We start from the raw sequence: 16449 nt of genomic DNA on the forward strand, positions 1-16449 counted from the left end.
ATACCAGACTACTGACATGTTGTCGGAGTGAATGGCAATTACGCCCTGAGGGAGGTAATCGTGGAGGGCTTGTAGAGACAGAAGCGCCGCCCTCATTTCTAAAATGTTGATATGAAGGAGACTCTCTTCTGAATGCCATTTGCCTTGGACTGACCTGCCCAGGGAATGCCCCCCCACCCCATCTGGGAGGCGTCCGTAGTCAAAGTGGTCATAGGAGGAGGTGGAACAAAGGGTCGTCCCTGATCCAGATTGGAGGGCACCAGCCACCAGCGAAGGTCCCATTTGCAGGTTTCCGTGATCCATATGAGGTGACAGAGGGAGATCCTGAAAGGACCACTGTGTCGAAAGGAGCCACTGGAGAATTCTCATATGCAATCTTGCTAGGGGGACTAGAAGAACAGTGGCCGACATAGAGCCCAATAGCTGCAGGACCATCCTGGCTGGAGCTTTGGATCTGAGAAGCAAGGCTCGGACTTGAGCCTGTATAGTTTGTATCCTTTCTGTAGGAAGATAGACCCGCATTCGGTTTGAGTCTATTTCTACTCCGATTAACCTTATGCGCTGAGATGGCAGCAACACAGACTTTGGCCAATTGAAGGTGATTCCAAGGGAAGTGCCTAGTGATATTGTGGCTTGTAGGTTCTGCAATAGTAGATGCCTGGAGGTGGCAGTTAGGAGCCAGTCGTCCAGATACAGAAACACCTGGAATCCTAGACTCCTCAGGTGAGCAGTCACGACCGCCAAACATTTGGTAAACACCCTGGGGGCTGTGGTGAGACCAAAGGGCAGTGCGCAGAACTGAAAATGACTGTCTCCCAGGCTGAAGCGCAAATGTCTCCTGAACGCCTGATCTACCAGGATGTGGTAATAGGCGTCCTTGAGATCTATGGAGCACATCCAAACACCTTTCTCCAGCAGTGGGAGAATGGATTGTAAGGTGACCATTCGGAACTTGGACTTTTTGACTGAACGATTTAGGATGCTGAGATCCAAAATGGGCCTCAAGTCACCGGTCTTTTTTGGCACCAAAAAGAATCTTGAGTAAGTCCCTAATCCGATCTGGTCTGTGGGGATCGGTTGGATGACTCCTTTTTGAAGCAGCTTTGAGACTTCTAAGGCTGCAATTTCCCGTTGACTGGGTGGCGGGTCCGGGATTTTCTTGGACGGAGGTGGGGAGTGAGAAAAGGGGATGGCGTAACCTCCGCCGATGATTCAAAGCACCCATCGGTCCTGAGTGATACCTTCCCAGGCTTTTAGGTGCCTTGAAATATGACCCCCGACTGGCTCCGGAGCTGCACAGTCGGGCAATCCTTCAGGGATTGTGGAAGGCTGAAGAGCCACGAAAGGACTCGCGGTCTCCAGTGTTGCGGGGCCCTCTGCCACCTCTGGGACGGCGTCTTCCAGAAAAATTTCCCCCTCCTCTGCCTCTAGAAGGGGGATCGTCCTGCTGCGAGGGATAAGACTTCTGGGATTTACGGAACCACATTTTCCCTCCTCTTTTAGCCTTGGGATAAGGCCGAAAGGGAGTGGAAAATCGTGCCCCTATGGCAGTCAAAGTCTTACCTTCTTGCTCGCAGCGGGTCAATGTGTCCTTTACCTTGGGTCCAAACAAAGAGGACCCATCAAAGGGAGCGTCGGCAAAGGAAGACTTAAAGGCTTCCGCAAAATGACACAGGCGGAGCCAGGCTTGCCTCCATAGAGCAACACCCGTACCCACCGCTCTACTCGCCCCCTCGGCCGCATATGAAATGAGCCTCATGGACGAGTTTGATATCGATGACAGCGTAGCCAACTGAGAGCCAACCGTCTGGGCCAGTTGCTCAGGTAGGTTACCCAAGAGGGTATCTGAAAGCTCCTTGATCAGATCCCTCTGAAATCTAGTTAAGTGTGATAAATAGTTCAGGGACCTTAAGGTAAAGGCCGCTGAACTAAGGGTGTGCTTCCCGTACCGATCCATGCTCCTAGACTCCTTATTAGGAGGATGGACGGATGTTGAAGCCTCTGCTACATCTTGTTGGGTAGCAGATGCCACCACCAAGGCATCTACAGCCACACCTTTGGTCAAAAACTCCTTCTCTGGGGGTGCTGATAAGAACTTATTTGGGCGAGCAGGCACCGGTTCCACAGAGTCTGGATGTTCCCACGCCCTTCGACAGATCAAATCTAGGAGCTTGTCGAAGGGCGGAGACACCCAGGAGGTGGAGGGCTGAGCCCCGAAGGCCTTGAGGAACACCGACTCGTCAGCAGAAGGGGGTTTGGAATGCCAGCCGCCTCGTTGTTTGAGGGCTTCCAAGATGTCTGCAAAGGAGACATCATCTGAGGACGACTTAGGGTACTCCTCTGCATCATCAAGATCGGTGTCCAACGTGAGAGACTCATCTGGGGAGTCTACGTGCTTCCTCTTGCATGGTCTTTTCCTTGGGGATTCCTCTGAAGAAGCTTCAGAGGGACCTCCAGGAGGGGGGGAACCCCCACTGGGGGTGACCTCAGGCCCCGGGGCTCCGCTGTCTACGGACAGGGGGACTACCAAAGACCCAGTCTCCATATGTAGGGAAGGTGCTGGTGAGACCGTGGAGGTAGCCAAAGAAGATTTGTCCAACGCACTCTTCATGGCCCTGAAGGCCGGACCGCCAGAATCCTGGGAAGGTCCAACCCCCGTGGCCACGACAGTAGACGGTACCCCCGCAGCAGACGCACTGAGAGGAAGGCTCGGAACCGAATCGGTCCCGAAGCGTCCCCCCCGGGGCTGACGGAGGAGGTCCGTGTACCGAACTCCGACTCGAGAGCCGGGGTTGGAGTAAGGGTCGGAGCCGACCCAAAAACCTCCATCGGCTCCACCAGCACCAGCTCCAATGGTGCCGAGGCTGTTGGAGGAGGAACCAGAACTACAGGGTGGGCCATCGGCTCCGAAGTCGAATGGGCTGGAGCCGAAACTAATTTCTGAAATACAGGAGACTGAAACAGTCTTAGGAGCACCCTGTCGATGTCCGAATCCGACATCTTGGAAGATCGGGAGGAAACCGACCGGGTCCGAACCGACTTCTCCATCGGCTCCGAAGGACTGGGGGACCGGCTCCGAATAGACTCGACCAGTATCGGTGCCGAGGGAGATTCCAAAACAATTTCCCTCGGTGCCGAGGGCTTCGGCGAAGGGAAGAGTCTGAGCCGGCAACCCTCATCGGCTCCAAAATCAGTGGAGCCGATGAAGGTGACCCGCCTCTCGAAGCCCCAGCCATCGGCTCCGAAACCAGAGGAGTCGAGACTGGAGGTATCGAGGCAGACCATTCCGCCCTCGGCTCCGAAGTCCGTGGAGCCGATGGAGACGCCTGCCTAGATTTCTTAGTAGTCGGTTCAGATGGGCTGGTCGGAGCCGATGCTTTCTTTTTCTTAGCTGGAGAGGAAGAGGAAGATAAGGCCTCCTCAAAGGAGGGTTTGATAAGCCCTTTCAAGATTAATTTATTCTTCCTCTCTTGGAGGACCCTAGAGGAAAAAGCGTGACACACCCTGCAAGACTCCTGTAGGTGTTTGGTGCCTAAACAGTACACGCACGAGGAGTGATCATCGGTGATGGACATTTTATAATTGCACCTCGTGCACTTCTTGAATCCTGAGGGTCTATGCTCTTTGGACATAATGCCTGTAAACCACTCACTATATCAGTAGAAAAAAGTACTATGTATGTCACTAAAGAAAGATTTTTAACAATAAAACCTTTTTTTTTTTTTTTTTTTTTTTTTAAACGAAAGGCCAAAATTAACAAGTACAATACAAGTACAACAAACACCAAAAAGGAGGGCCAAGAACCCTCTAACTTAAACAGGTACTTGACCTCTCTAAAAATAAGAAAACTCGCTAAAGAATAGGGGAAGGCCCCTCTAACTTAAACAGAAACCTTTCCCTAATCAATCACACAAAATTTACCACAAAATTTTACCAAAAACACACTGATACACAACGATAGCTGTTAAAACAGCTTTTGGGTAAAGAACAAAGAATTTCCTGACAGGAAAACTTTAAGAAAAAACAGCACTTAGCTCAGCCAAGTTTGAGACCACGTCCTAGCTTGTAAGCGGCAAACGAGATCTGGGGGATTAGTGGTGGTGCATCCTGGGATAGGGAATAGCTCAGCCAATAAGAGGCTTCGCTCTATAGCATAGCGTGCCGAGTCGGAGCCGAGGATCGGCTCCGAGCCCATCAGTACAGAATGTAGGCGCGATAGGATCACATAACATCCTCTATTATGCACGTACAGAGGTGAACAATGTAATACATGCAGTGAAGTGCTCTGGAGAGACAGCAGCAGCACCTTGGTACTCCTCAGCAGGGGTAGTGAATAGGTTAGATTCTATTACTCGGAATACTATTGGGGCCTCTAGGTATAAGCATAATAAAATTAGAGTTGATCTATATGTTACTTATAGTAGTGATGTTAGTTGGGGTACAGGACATCATTCGAGGAAACTGGAAAATTATAGTCCTAAGGCACTGGTAACCTGTTTTGAGGAATATAGTTTATGTAGCCAAGTGTGCATGTTGTCCATCATTTTATGTAGGCAAGACAAACTGTAAACTTAAGGACAGAATTTTAAGACATCTTTCTGCGATAAGCCTACAAGATGAACGTAATGTACTTTTTCACATAACTGTCAAGTGCCACGGACACCATTTTTATTTTCAGGCTTTGCAACAAGTAAAAAGTTGTCCTAGGGGAGGTGATGTGATTAATTATACTGAGCACTGTGAAATCAAGAAGATAACAGAATTAGGAGCAGGCAGGTACCCAGGACTTAATGGTGTGGTGCCTTTAAAGCCCATTCTCAGTAAGCGCAGACCTTTTATCTAAATGTTTAATTGTTTTATTGTATTTTCTTGTTGATTGGTTATTTTACTATTTAAATATCTGGAATACTTTTACTTTGTTATACTTCTGAAAAAGCGTACATCCTGAAAGCACCAATGTTTATTCTCCACAATAAAGAATTTATGCCTTTTAGCCTGGTGGTCTGTGAAACCTTTATTCATTTTTTTTTGTGTGTGTTTTTTGGAGCTACAGACCTTTGGTTTTCCTTCACCTTGTTTTTTTCTTGTTTGCAACTTTATATAATGCCTATTTTTAACTGCCAAATCACTCAAGAATGCCAGCCCCGACAAAATGTATTGACACCTTACTGAGCTATTGCTGTATACGGAAAGACAATATAGGCATAAATGACTTAAAAAAATGGGACATCAGTAAAGGAAATCACAAAAGTTGCTCAATGCAGGAGGCCCCTGAAGTCACACCACATAGTTAACCCAATCTACTTTTAAAGCAAGCAGTGCACCTGCACAAAACAAGGCTATACCTTCTAGTGGATTTGGTGGTGCGGAAACAGATGTGGATGCTGGAGCAGTGAGCACCTCTGATGCTCTCAGATGTCTGAGTAAAGAGCTATAATCTGCTTCCTTCTGCTCCAAATCTGCCCCTGAAAAAAAATCACAGTACATTATCAACAACTCCAATAATAATTTTATACATTTAATGCTGCCACAGACAGAAAATTAAGTCATGATTTATGAAGAGTACTACAACATAAACTTAGAAAAAAGTTCTTCCTAAGAAGTACCCTCAAAAAAGTGAAAACACTAATTTGCTATACAACACAGCAATACTGTTTGAATCATTTGCACATTTTCAACATTGGCTTTATCCAATTCCTTAACAAATGACAATAGAGCCTATGCTGGCAAGCAAGACATAAGGCAAGAAACAGTCTTGAGCAAGTCAAGTGTGAACACACACACACACAGCAATATATAAAGCAGTGATGCACCTATCAATATTTTTTTTAGAATGCTGACTGAAACCAAAAACCCAAATGGATGGAAGGAGAACATGTAAATTTCACACACAAGGAAGCAACCTAGATTTGCGAGGCAGTAATATTAACCACTGTACCAATGTGCCATCCTATTTTGAATTACATTACAGTAAAAACTTTCAAACAAGCTGGCATATCACACTTATTTCATCAAATATATTTCCAGTACTTGTATAGGACCTCTTTAAAATCTGAATCAGACCATTTGCACCCATCCAATCAGTTCAATTAAGTACCCATAAAAGCATTTGTATCATTAAGGGTCAGACTGTATTGCAGTTGCAAACGGAGAAAATTAATTATTACAAGATATGTGTTGCCATATCAGCTGATCTGCAATGATGATCTCTGTACTAAAAAAATACTGAGATTTCTTCTTATAATCTCCCCAGCCTGGCACAGTTCTGACAAATCTCTTGCTCCAACGCACAGGGCATGCCTGCCGCCTGTCAGTGCATGTCAATGTCTCACCTGGCTAGGGAACATGCACTGCACCTCTGTCTCTATGGCAGAACCCCCCATGCATTCAGCAATTATAGTTGAAAACATAAACAACAACATAAACAGTTATATAGGTCATTTCTCAACTTGCACAAAAATGTCAGCTGATACTAGTTGAACAGACCACTGAAACACAGGAATATGGCAGTGGGGTAATACGCATCCCCACAGATATTTTTGGGACAGTACAGCTGCGAGAACACTCATAACAGTAAATGTTCGAGGAGTATGATTATTCATTCTCTGTGGTTACCCATTTTATCACATTCAGAGTTGGGAAGGAGCTACAGCCTCTCCTGCCAATCAGTGGGAGCAAAACAAGACTTCACAGCAAGAGGTTCTCTGGTTCGATTCTCGGCTGGGGTGCCTTCTGTGAGGAGTTTGCATGTTCTCCCTGCGTTCGCGTGGGTTTCCTCCGGGTACTCCGGTTTCCTCCCACATTCTAAAGACATGCTTCTGGGGCATTTCTCCCCGGGCCTCCGCTGAAAACAGGATCTGTGGAACCTAGTCGGACTTTCCCGGTCAACAAATGTTAAATAAAATAAAATATAATAGTAATCTATGATGGCATACATAACTACAATCTGTCAAACACGGCAAGCACACCTATGGATAATCTAGAGGGTTGCCAATTAACATATGGCATGCCTTTGAGGTGTACAAAAAAACCCTAAGAAATTACTGAAAATCCATGCAGAAATAGGACTTGCAGGCTTTACACAGAAGGCACTCCAGCAAGAAATGAACTACAGAACTGATTAATGTTAAGCAGCAATGCTAAGTGCTGAACCACTGTGGCACTTTCCGTAATATTACTGATTCAGGAACACTAGATAAGAATGGGAACTGGCCACAGGTTGAGGACAGTCATCTAGTCTGCTCTTTTTCAGCAGGCGATACCCTTCAGGTCATGAATGCAAATTTCTCACTGCAGCATTAGAGAGAAGTTAAACATAAAAGCACATTCCACCAGATAGGAATGAATACAGTGACTACATGCAGTGCCAGGTCAAGACTATGTAGTACTTGCAGCATCAAAGAATGTCATACTATCAAAATTTTCTCTTAGACATATGAATATGGTGCTGGTTACATGGTTATCTCCCATTTCATTACACAGGCAATTTGTAAAAACATGTAGTGAAGCAGTAGTGATCTACCCTTTGTGAAACTCATTTTTATTTACTTTTAAAGAAAAAGTTGCAATAAGAGATTTTGTTGAAGTTGTGAAAAGTATTTTAGTCATCTCTACAATGAAAGTGCAAACTGGATAAAATTCAATACGGTCATGTTCAATCCACCAATGTTGAACTCTCCAAGATCACAGTTTTCTATAGGAAATCGCTGCTTGTGAAGTTTGTAAGTGTATACTGACAACAATTTATTGGTTTTCACGTACTTCTCTTTCTACTGGTGTAGCCATGGTATATGTAATGCTCAGGCTCAGATGGTGTGGGGGGTGCCTCAAGCCCCCACAAAGGAGTGTAGGGGAGCACTGCCTGCAAAAACAAATTATACATATGAATTACTAAGCAGTTGTGATCAGGGAGTTTATTCTCACCAAGATGCAACAATACCAAGATTTTTCCATCTTCAGGAGTGTTCCCTGCTGTCTGCAGACAACCTCCTTGAGATCTATTACACCTTTCTTTCCACTCAACATGAAAGCTGATACCAACCCACTAGGCTCCCGGTGACTAACACCCACATCCATCATGGAAGGCCCAGATATGCATTCTCCTATACATGTGTTTTTTCTACCACATGTATGGAGGAAAAGGGCTACAATCACTGGCTTAGCTGGACAAAATTCATGTCTTCTGGTCTATGGCCTTATTAATTCACTGCTGCAAGCCTCTACCTGCATGGTGATAACTGTTAGACCAAAATCACCAGTCCCTCTGCTCAGGATGTATGAGCCAGCACCGGCTGCTCATTTCCTTCCTCCTCTGCCCAGCTCTTACAGCACCCAAGAAATTAATCAAATGTAGGCCATCCTGGGCATAGTCAGGGCTTCATCATCCCTCTGTCATGCAGCTGGGCCTTTTTCCAATATTGTTGTTGGTCAGGGCAAGACTAGGATAGGTCTGTGTGTGTCCGGAGTTTTTTGAATGACATAGCTTGGGTTTAAGAACTGTGGTCAATTTCAAAAGGTCATGAAATACACCAAATCAAGGATATATACAGCAGTAGTAATGAAATCAAGGACATTTGGAGACAGATGATCTGAGCCCAGCACTCCATGAGAAAGGCTAGATTTCTAACATGTTCCGACTTCTATTATGGTAGCTGCAGTGTGCCAGAGAGGAAATGCTTAGAATCTAGGCCTACATTTACTTGTTTACTTCAGTCTGATAACTGGGTAAAGTGGACTAGTCACCAGACTCTTCATTCATGAACCTGTCTCATTGGAGCAACAGGAGACAATACAACAAACAGGGAACAATAATTCACAGTTACAACACATACTGAATTTAATAATAAAAATTGTGCACTACAGGTAACATTCTATATTCACAGTAAGTATCAAAGGGAAACACAACACTCAGATTTTCTTCATGATTTCATTGCTCACTCTATCTGGGTGCACTTTGGATCGACAGAAATGTGTGCCATGCCTATTAACTTGTAAAACATTTCACTAAAATATTGACTGTTTTCATTAGGTCTGTGAAATTCAAACATGTATAACTTCATTAGGTATGCAGGACAACATGGATTTCCCTGTTAATTCACTGAACTCTTTGCATAACATATTTGGAGTGTTTTTTAACTCATTCATGTCTGCACTACAACCTGTAAACTGCTAGAATGTGACACATACAGCACAAGTACAAAGAGCCGAGTCTCCTTATTGTCCTTGCAGCCTACAAAGGTGCTCATAACCAATAACTCTTGTTTTATGTTGCTGTGATCAGTTACTGACATACAAAAGTGGTCCATGAATACTCTGGGCATCTCTGAGATCCTAGGAGAGATTGGCTACATACTGGACAGAAAAAAAATTCTACTTCCCTTATCTTTCCTCAGACAATTTCTACTGATATGCTCCTGCCGATCACTTGTGCACTCCACAGTATGAATCATGGCAGGGGCAGAGTACTATCAACCGTTTTGGCTCTCAAGTGAATAATGAGCAAATTTTATCTTGTTCTTCAGAAGACTCCTTACATCCCTTTTCAGTGATTTCCTAATTCTTTCTAAAAGGGTACCAAGATGGACAGACACAATTTCAGTAAAGTAACAGCCAATGGACCGATGAAGGTAAAAGCAGTTTAGACTCCCTGGCAGTGTAAATGCTTCAGTACTACTGGCTTTAAAAAGCCATGTTGTTTCTGCATATACTATAATTAACTCTTTTTTTTCCCCAATGGATACGTAGATGCAGGAGAATGAGAGTGGCTATGTTACAGGTGCCAGAGCTCTAGCAAAGAGGTTGGAGCACCACAAGATGGATGATATTCAGAGCAGCAGTAGGTATCCTTTATTTTTCAATACGGTCTTTGCTCTGAGGCTTGGTAATCATCTGTCTGTGGTTATAACTTATTTACTGTGCAACATGCAGCATATAGCCTTATTCCCCACCAAAAATAGCATATGCCAGGGCCTGGATGTGCTGATGTGTTGCCTTCTGCCAGAAAGTGTTAGTTGGTATTTAAAGAGCAGGTTACTAAAGAAATTGCTACTTCTTATGCATGTTTCGGGACTAGGTCTATAGCTGGCACCTGTGTACACATACAGACTCAAGATGTCCTTTAGAATGGACTGTAATAGCAGAACAGTATATGTGGCACTGTGTCAACAATGCAATGGCTTCTAGATTAGCCAGACTGAAAGGAGGCTCTGGGAAAGGATATATGAGCACCTGTTTGAAATGCGTAAAAATAAAAGTACAAATGTGCTGTACACACACAGCAGAATATCCAGATCATACCTTCAAGCTCGTGGCCCTAGAGCAAGTTAAACAAGAAGCTGGGGGGGGGGGGGCATGGAAGGTGCATTTGGAAATTAAGGAGATCCACTGAGAGAGTTTATGGAATGGTTACTGCTGGCTGGGTCTTAATGAACAAGCCAGCATTGCTCCTATTTTAAAATTAAAGGCAGGGACAAGATGAAGTATATTTCTACATGGAATGAATTTTTACATATGCCTTTTCATTATAGGTTCATACTTCATTTATTATTTTGTCCCATATTTGAGTGATTAATTGAAAGCTAAAAGTTTAACATATAGGAGGATGGAAGATGCATTTGTTACACTTTATAGCATAGTAAGGTTTCAATAGTCTACATGGCTCTTTAAGGGATGGTTGTGTGGGTGTGTGGTATTAAACTATCTGATAGGTTGTGTATTGGTCATATGATTTTAGAAGCATATATATTTGTGGCTTAATATCTGAAGATGTTTTTTAATGTTCAAAATGAAAGCATTTATTTGTATTTCTCATTAAAGTGATTTTGATCCGTTTCTGTGCCGTGTAACCCTTCCTGTTTCTTTTTTACATTGGTTTGTTAATTTGGTTTCTTTTTTCTTTTGGTTGTTAAGAGAGGTTTACATGGCCACCGATGGTATTTCAGCATTTGTTATTGTTGGGAAATACGACTGAGAAATTGGCTAACCAAGTGGGTAATCTGACCCTACTCATCCAACAGCTGTCACGAAGACTGGACGAGTTTGCCACATAACATGTTTCCACACCCACTGTTGGAATGAACAGTAATGCTGTTTTACAAACTGAAACTTAACTTGTTGCAGTTTAATAACTATTCTACTAACGTTTTTGCCACTGGTAATACAAATTTGATAAGGTATCCCCCCCCCCATGTCGGTGATGTGCTGATACTTCAGGATTGGATACAGGATTTTTCCCCCCTTTTTCATGGAGGTGTAGCCCCCCCCCCCCTCCAAGGTCTTGGATATTTATGAATACTTGGACGGAATGGATTACAAGTTATTTAAACTAAAAAAGTTACAACTCAAAAATGCTTATTTTTTTGAAGTCCACCAAAGTTCGGACAGTACGTAAGTGCCTTAGGATGTGGCTCTTTCCGACCAGTATGGAGAACAATTCACCTTTACATCAGGAGCCGTTAAACTTTTTCGATCAGATGGGCTGTGAGTAAATGGAGATTGTCGTAAGGCAACTCTAAGCTTACTGACAATTTATTATTAGAGGTGAATGAATTGGATAAGATTATTACTAGTAATGCTCAATATGAGAATTTAAAAATTGAACATACTCGAGTTTTCAATACAATTGACCATAAGCTTACAACAATTTGGAATATTAAAATTAGGAAATTGGAAAGGGAGTACCAGTAAGCACAAGCCTATCCACCACCACCGAGCTCGCGATCTAGGAGATTTGGTCAATATGACAACAGAATAACGTGTATGCAAATTACATAATCTCAAACAGCTTAACAGTCAATAAAACAAACATGTTTGTTTTATTGACTGTTAAGCTGTAATAAACATGTTTGTTTTATTGACTGTTAAGCTGTCTGAGATTATGTCATTTGCATACAAGTTATTCTGTCACCATTCATGTTTGTCTGGAGAAGCGGTATGGTATTACCGTGAAAGCGGTAACTTTCTTTCTCTGTAATAAAGTTTTTTGGTACGATTACTTGCTGGTTCATCAAGTTTTTTGATTTAGCTGCATATCGGGCTGTCTTCTGCCTGCTTTGGGGAATTTTACAGTTATTTCAAATGAGTATGGAGTCAAATCAGTGCAGGCATTTTTGACTGCCCACAGCGATTTTAGTACATCTACGGTTGAATTATTGTGTTGTATGTTGGATTGTGTTTTGCATAATAATATATTTATGAATGCAACCAAATATCGAAGCAGCTATGGCAAGATGTTCACAGTCTCAAGCTAAGTCAAGTTATAAATCCACAGAATGTTCACAGTCTCAAGCCAAGTCAAGTTATAAATCCACACGTCTTATTTCCAGATAAAATCCCTTTACTGCAAGTAAGTTACAACAGGTAAGCGCTTTCACAAACTTCTGTTTGCTTCATCAGACCATAAACAGGTAGACTCAGCCCCCCTTTTTATACTCATGCAAATGGTCAAATTGCAAATGAACAAAATCACAATCAATCCTATACTCAAAGCGCCTCCCCACCATTAAAGCACTCACAATAAAATATACATCTAAGATGCATATAAAATAAGCATGAAATAACAGAATTAAAATAAAGTAAAGTAGAGCTAGTATCATAGAATTCAGTCATGTCAATTTATTGGGTCTATATTACATAGTTGAAGTTTAATAACTTCGAACACGGAATGTTCAAACCATCCTGCTCGAAGTTAAAATACTTCGACTATGGATAAAAAGCAAAAAAAAAGAAAAGAAAACAAAATAAACTGTTGTAAGCAGGGGGCAAGCCCCTCCTGCAACCTCCCACACCCCCCACTACTTAAATATACCAATTCAGAGACTGCACCACATTGAACAAAACGGAAACCTCCCCTTACAGAGATTTCCATTGAAACGCTCAAACTTCTGCAAATTCGAACTTATGGTCTGACCATATGAGGTTCGAACTTGCATAAGTCTGACTATCTGATAGGAACACCAATTTATTTCATGTGTTCATTTTAACAATCTCCTATTTTTCAACTTGGGAACAATGGAAAGATGGTCATCCAAACCCTGTCCTATATGTGCCCCCAGTCTTACTACCCAGTCAAGCTCTCTCTCCTCTGTTCTTGAGCTGATGTCACCCATCCTGACATCCTCTAACTATTTCTAGTACATTAAACTGAAAGTGATGTTCAACTCCACAAGATAAAATATGTTTGGCAACAGCATTATAAGTTTGTTCTCTTTTCAAACAGTACATATGGTCCCTGATGATCTCTTAGCCTTCTGTTGGTTTTACCCTCATAGAATGCTCTGCAGAGAGCACACCGGGCTAAATGCACTAAATTCATGCTGTTACAATCAGCCACTATGTTAAAGAGAAACTTTCTTCCTGTATCAGGATGGACAAAATCTGCACCTTCAAAAATGTATTGGCAAAAATTACACTTTATACATTTCCTAGTTCCTCTGACTGGCTTTTGTAACTTCATACCTATACTACTTCTAAGGTAGCATAACATCCTTTTAAGAGATCTAGTATTCTTATAAACTAAGAAGGGCTTTTCACCTACTAAACCTGCCATCTCTCTATCGACCTGTAAGGTATGCCAATTATTCTCTAGTATCCCCCTTAATGCTTGATTGTCACTCGTAAAAGTGAGTGGCACTGCTACTTTAGTATGCCTCATTTGTTGCTTAATATTACATTTCCCCCTGTTTGAATAGTATGGCTTTGCCCTGTCCTTTCTAACATGTCTAGCATAATGACATGCCTCGACAACATCCTTACTACCATATCCCCTGCCTTCAGAATCTCTTTTTAGTTGTTTTAATTCAGTTTCAAAATGTGTATCTCTATCTAAGTCTAGATCATCTCATAAGCTTGCCCTTTCAGTACGTTGCGAAACACATGCTGGGGGTGTATACTTGTTCTATGCAAATAAGTTGCCACTTGGCAATTTTTTTCTAAAACTATTAATATGTAGAAAATTCTCATTATAAGTCTAATGTACAGAAAATCTATTACTTCTCTGGAATATTGACTCATAAATTTCAGAAAACTACAACTAGTATTTAAGTGTTCAATAAACAATAGTAGATCGACCTCTTTACCCTCCCATTAAATGAAGAGGTTTTCCACAAAATGTCTATACAGACATAAAGATGTATTTGCCAAAGTATGACCAAAAACAGTATTTGCTTCCCACTCAGCCATAATGATGTTGGCATAGCTATTGGCACAAGGTGTGCCCATAGCTAAAGCAGACACCTGTAAAAAATACTCATTGTCAAAGACAAAGACATTGCTCTCTAGCACTAAATCTAAAAGATAACAAAGGAGGTCAACATGTCTCATCATATATTACGTGTCGCATCAAAAAAATCTTTCACCATGGTAATCCCTTCACCATTAGGGATCATAGTGAATAGTGACTTCACACCAAGTGTTGCCATTATAGTCTTGTGATGTATACATGCCCTTAGTAGAATCAAACAGGTCATGTAAAAACTGTTTACTATCATTCAATATATACACACATTTCATTGTTTTAATTGTTTTTCAATATATATATATATATATATATATATATATATAGATAATGGCTCCGTCAACCAGCCACTATCGGTCTAAACGGTGGCCTTAGCGGTTCTTCATGTATTTTAGGTAAATCCTGAAATGTGGGTACCAAAGGAAATTCAGCCATAAATATCTAAACATGTCTCTTGTGATTCACACATGCAAGTAATGCATTAATAACTTTTTCATGAATGACAGTGATGGCCTCTATCTATACATTTATATACTTCAGGGTCAGAGAGCATTTCTTTCAAAGAAGAGAAATAAAAAACTTGGAAACTGATAGAACAGTGACGATTCGCCCAGCTGAAAAGGGTGAGTTAATTGTACTGAGTTATTCGGTTACTTATTCTGCCTGAAACCTAAGCAACAAGGGGCCGGTATGATCTAGTTTCAAAGATGTATACAAAGTTAATTGGTCAGTGTACAAATATGCCTAGCCTAGTAACAGGGATGTTATTGTGTTAAACATATAGGTTTTGAAACTTGTCCAAAGATGACTGGTCAGTATTGCATTTCTTTGTCTTAACTACTGCTGATGCTGCATATTAAAAGGTATACAAGCTTGGAAATTGTATACTTCGGGGAGACTCTGTTCCTGAAACTGTCTCCCACAAGCATATGTGAAATATAGATTTTGAACTGCTACCAAGAGACTGGACTCTGTTATTGTTGACCTTAAAAGTTGGTGCTGTGACTCAGCTTCTCGGACTCTGGGAGCTGTGGCCACATACAAATGGATGATTAAAGGGCCCTACGTAGGTTTTCTGCTATCTCTTTTGCCTGTGGAACCAGTTCAAAACTGCACATTTTCTTTCGTTCCTCTTTTGGCAGAATTTGTAGTTGACAATGTGATAAATGTTTTCCTTTGTCTTCGCAAATTTAGAAATTTTGACTTAAGTATGACTGAGTTTATCTGTGTAGACTGACAGGGGGTTTTCAGGCTAATTATTTTTTGTATGTGAGTGGATTTTCTTTTTACATTTTTGATAGTAGCAGAGACTTCTTTGCAAATTCGCAAAAATGGGCACAAGTGTGAAAAATTTTGTAAACGATCCTGAAAAAGGTACTCCTGCAGGACAAATGTTTAAAAAAAATATTCACCTGAATGTTGTATGCATGTACGTTCCTGGTAAAAACTAATGAAAATTTCAGTAAATTAGAAGGAGGTAGTCTTAACACCAACGTTTTCAATAATCTGCAAAAACGGCTTACAGAAAAGGGTAGAAAAATCCCTCTGGGCTGCTGGTTAGCCTTTAACTCCTGGGTGCAAGAATATAAAGAAAGGGAGCAAGAGGCAGTTGTTAGGAGTTTAAAAGATAATACAGAAAAATTAACTACCCAATTAGTCAGTCAGTCACTAAAATAGTCCCAGAACGTGAGGAGCAGATGAAGTCCACTGCTTTTTATCCAGTACAAGAATTAAAGAAGCTGAAGGTCACTCAGGAAACCAGGGAGGAGTCGGACGATGACTTTCATCCACCGCTACCTCTGGTACATTTCCCACCATCTCCTTCAGCACCTCCCATAAAAGAGTCCTAACACCCCCCTCCTTACTCAATGGACAACCACCACACACGTTCCTGCTTCTTTGAAAAAAACAGAGACGTAGGGAAAAATGTAGAGCTCAGCTTGCATCAGCCAAGGCAACTCCCACCTCTGCTTCTAATAGAATGCGAGTCCCTTACATTAGCCCTGTTACACCAGGAAATTATTCCCGCATCATAGAACTAATCTACATAGAAATCAGAAAATACACCGAATGCCCCTAGTATGAAATAAGAAGGAGGAGTATTACGGGCCAGACATGTTTAGCCCAGATGACATGCTCCCTTCATCTCATTCATCCTCATAGGAGAGTGACTCTGATGATGATGGCACAAGATGTCCCTTATGCCCAATATGCCA

General features: G+C 42.0%; 1 protein-coding gene across 3 annotated transcripts in view; it reads right to left on the minus strand.

The window, feature by feature from the left end:
* POC5 (POC5 centriolar protein) overlaps positions 1 to 16449 on the minus strand; it is a 1778414-nt gene that overhangs the window by 1459809 nt on the left and 302156 nt on the right. For all 3 annotated transcript variants that reach the window (XM_044063961.1, XM_044063962.1, XM_044063960.1), the window contains exon 3: positions 5346 to 5465. In XM_044063961.1, the coding sequence (XP_043919896.1) occupies positions 5346 to 5465 (120 nt within the window). The remainder of the gene's footprint in view (positions 1 to 5345; positions 5466 to 16449) is intronic.

Source organism: Protopterus annectens, chromosome 2.part2 (assembly GCF_019279795.1).
Source record: "Protopterus annectens isolate FY-2018-M chromosome 2.part2, PAN1.0, whole genome shotgun sequence".
In the NCBI taxonomy this organism is placed as follows: domain Eukaryota; kingdom Metazoa; phylum Chordata; order Ceratodontiformes; family Protopteridae; genus Protopterus; species Protopterus annectens.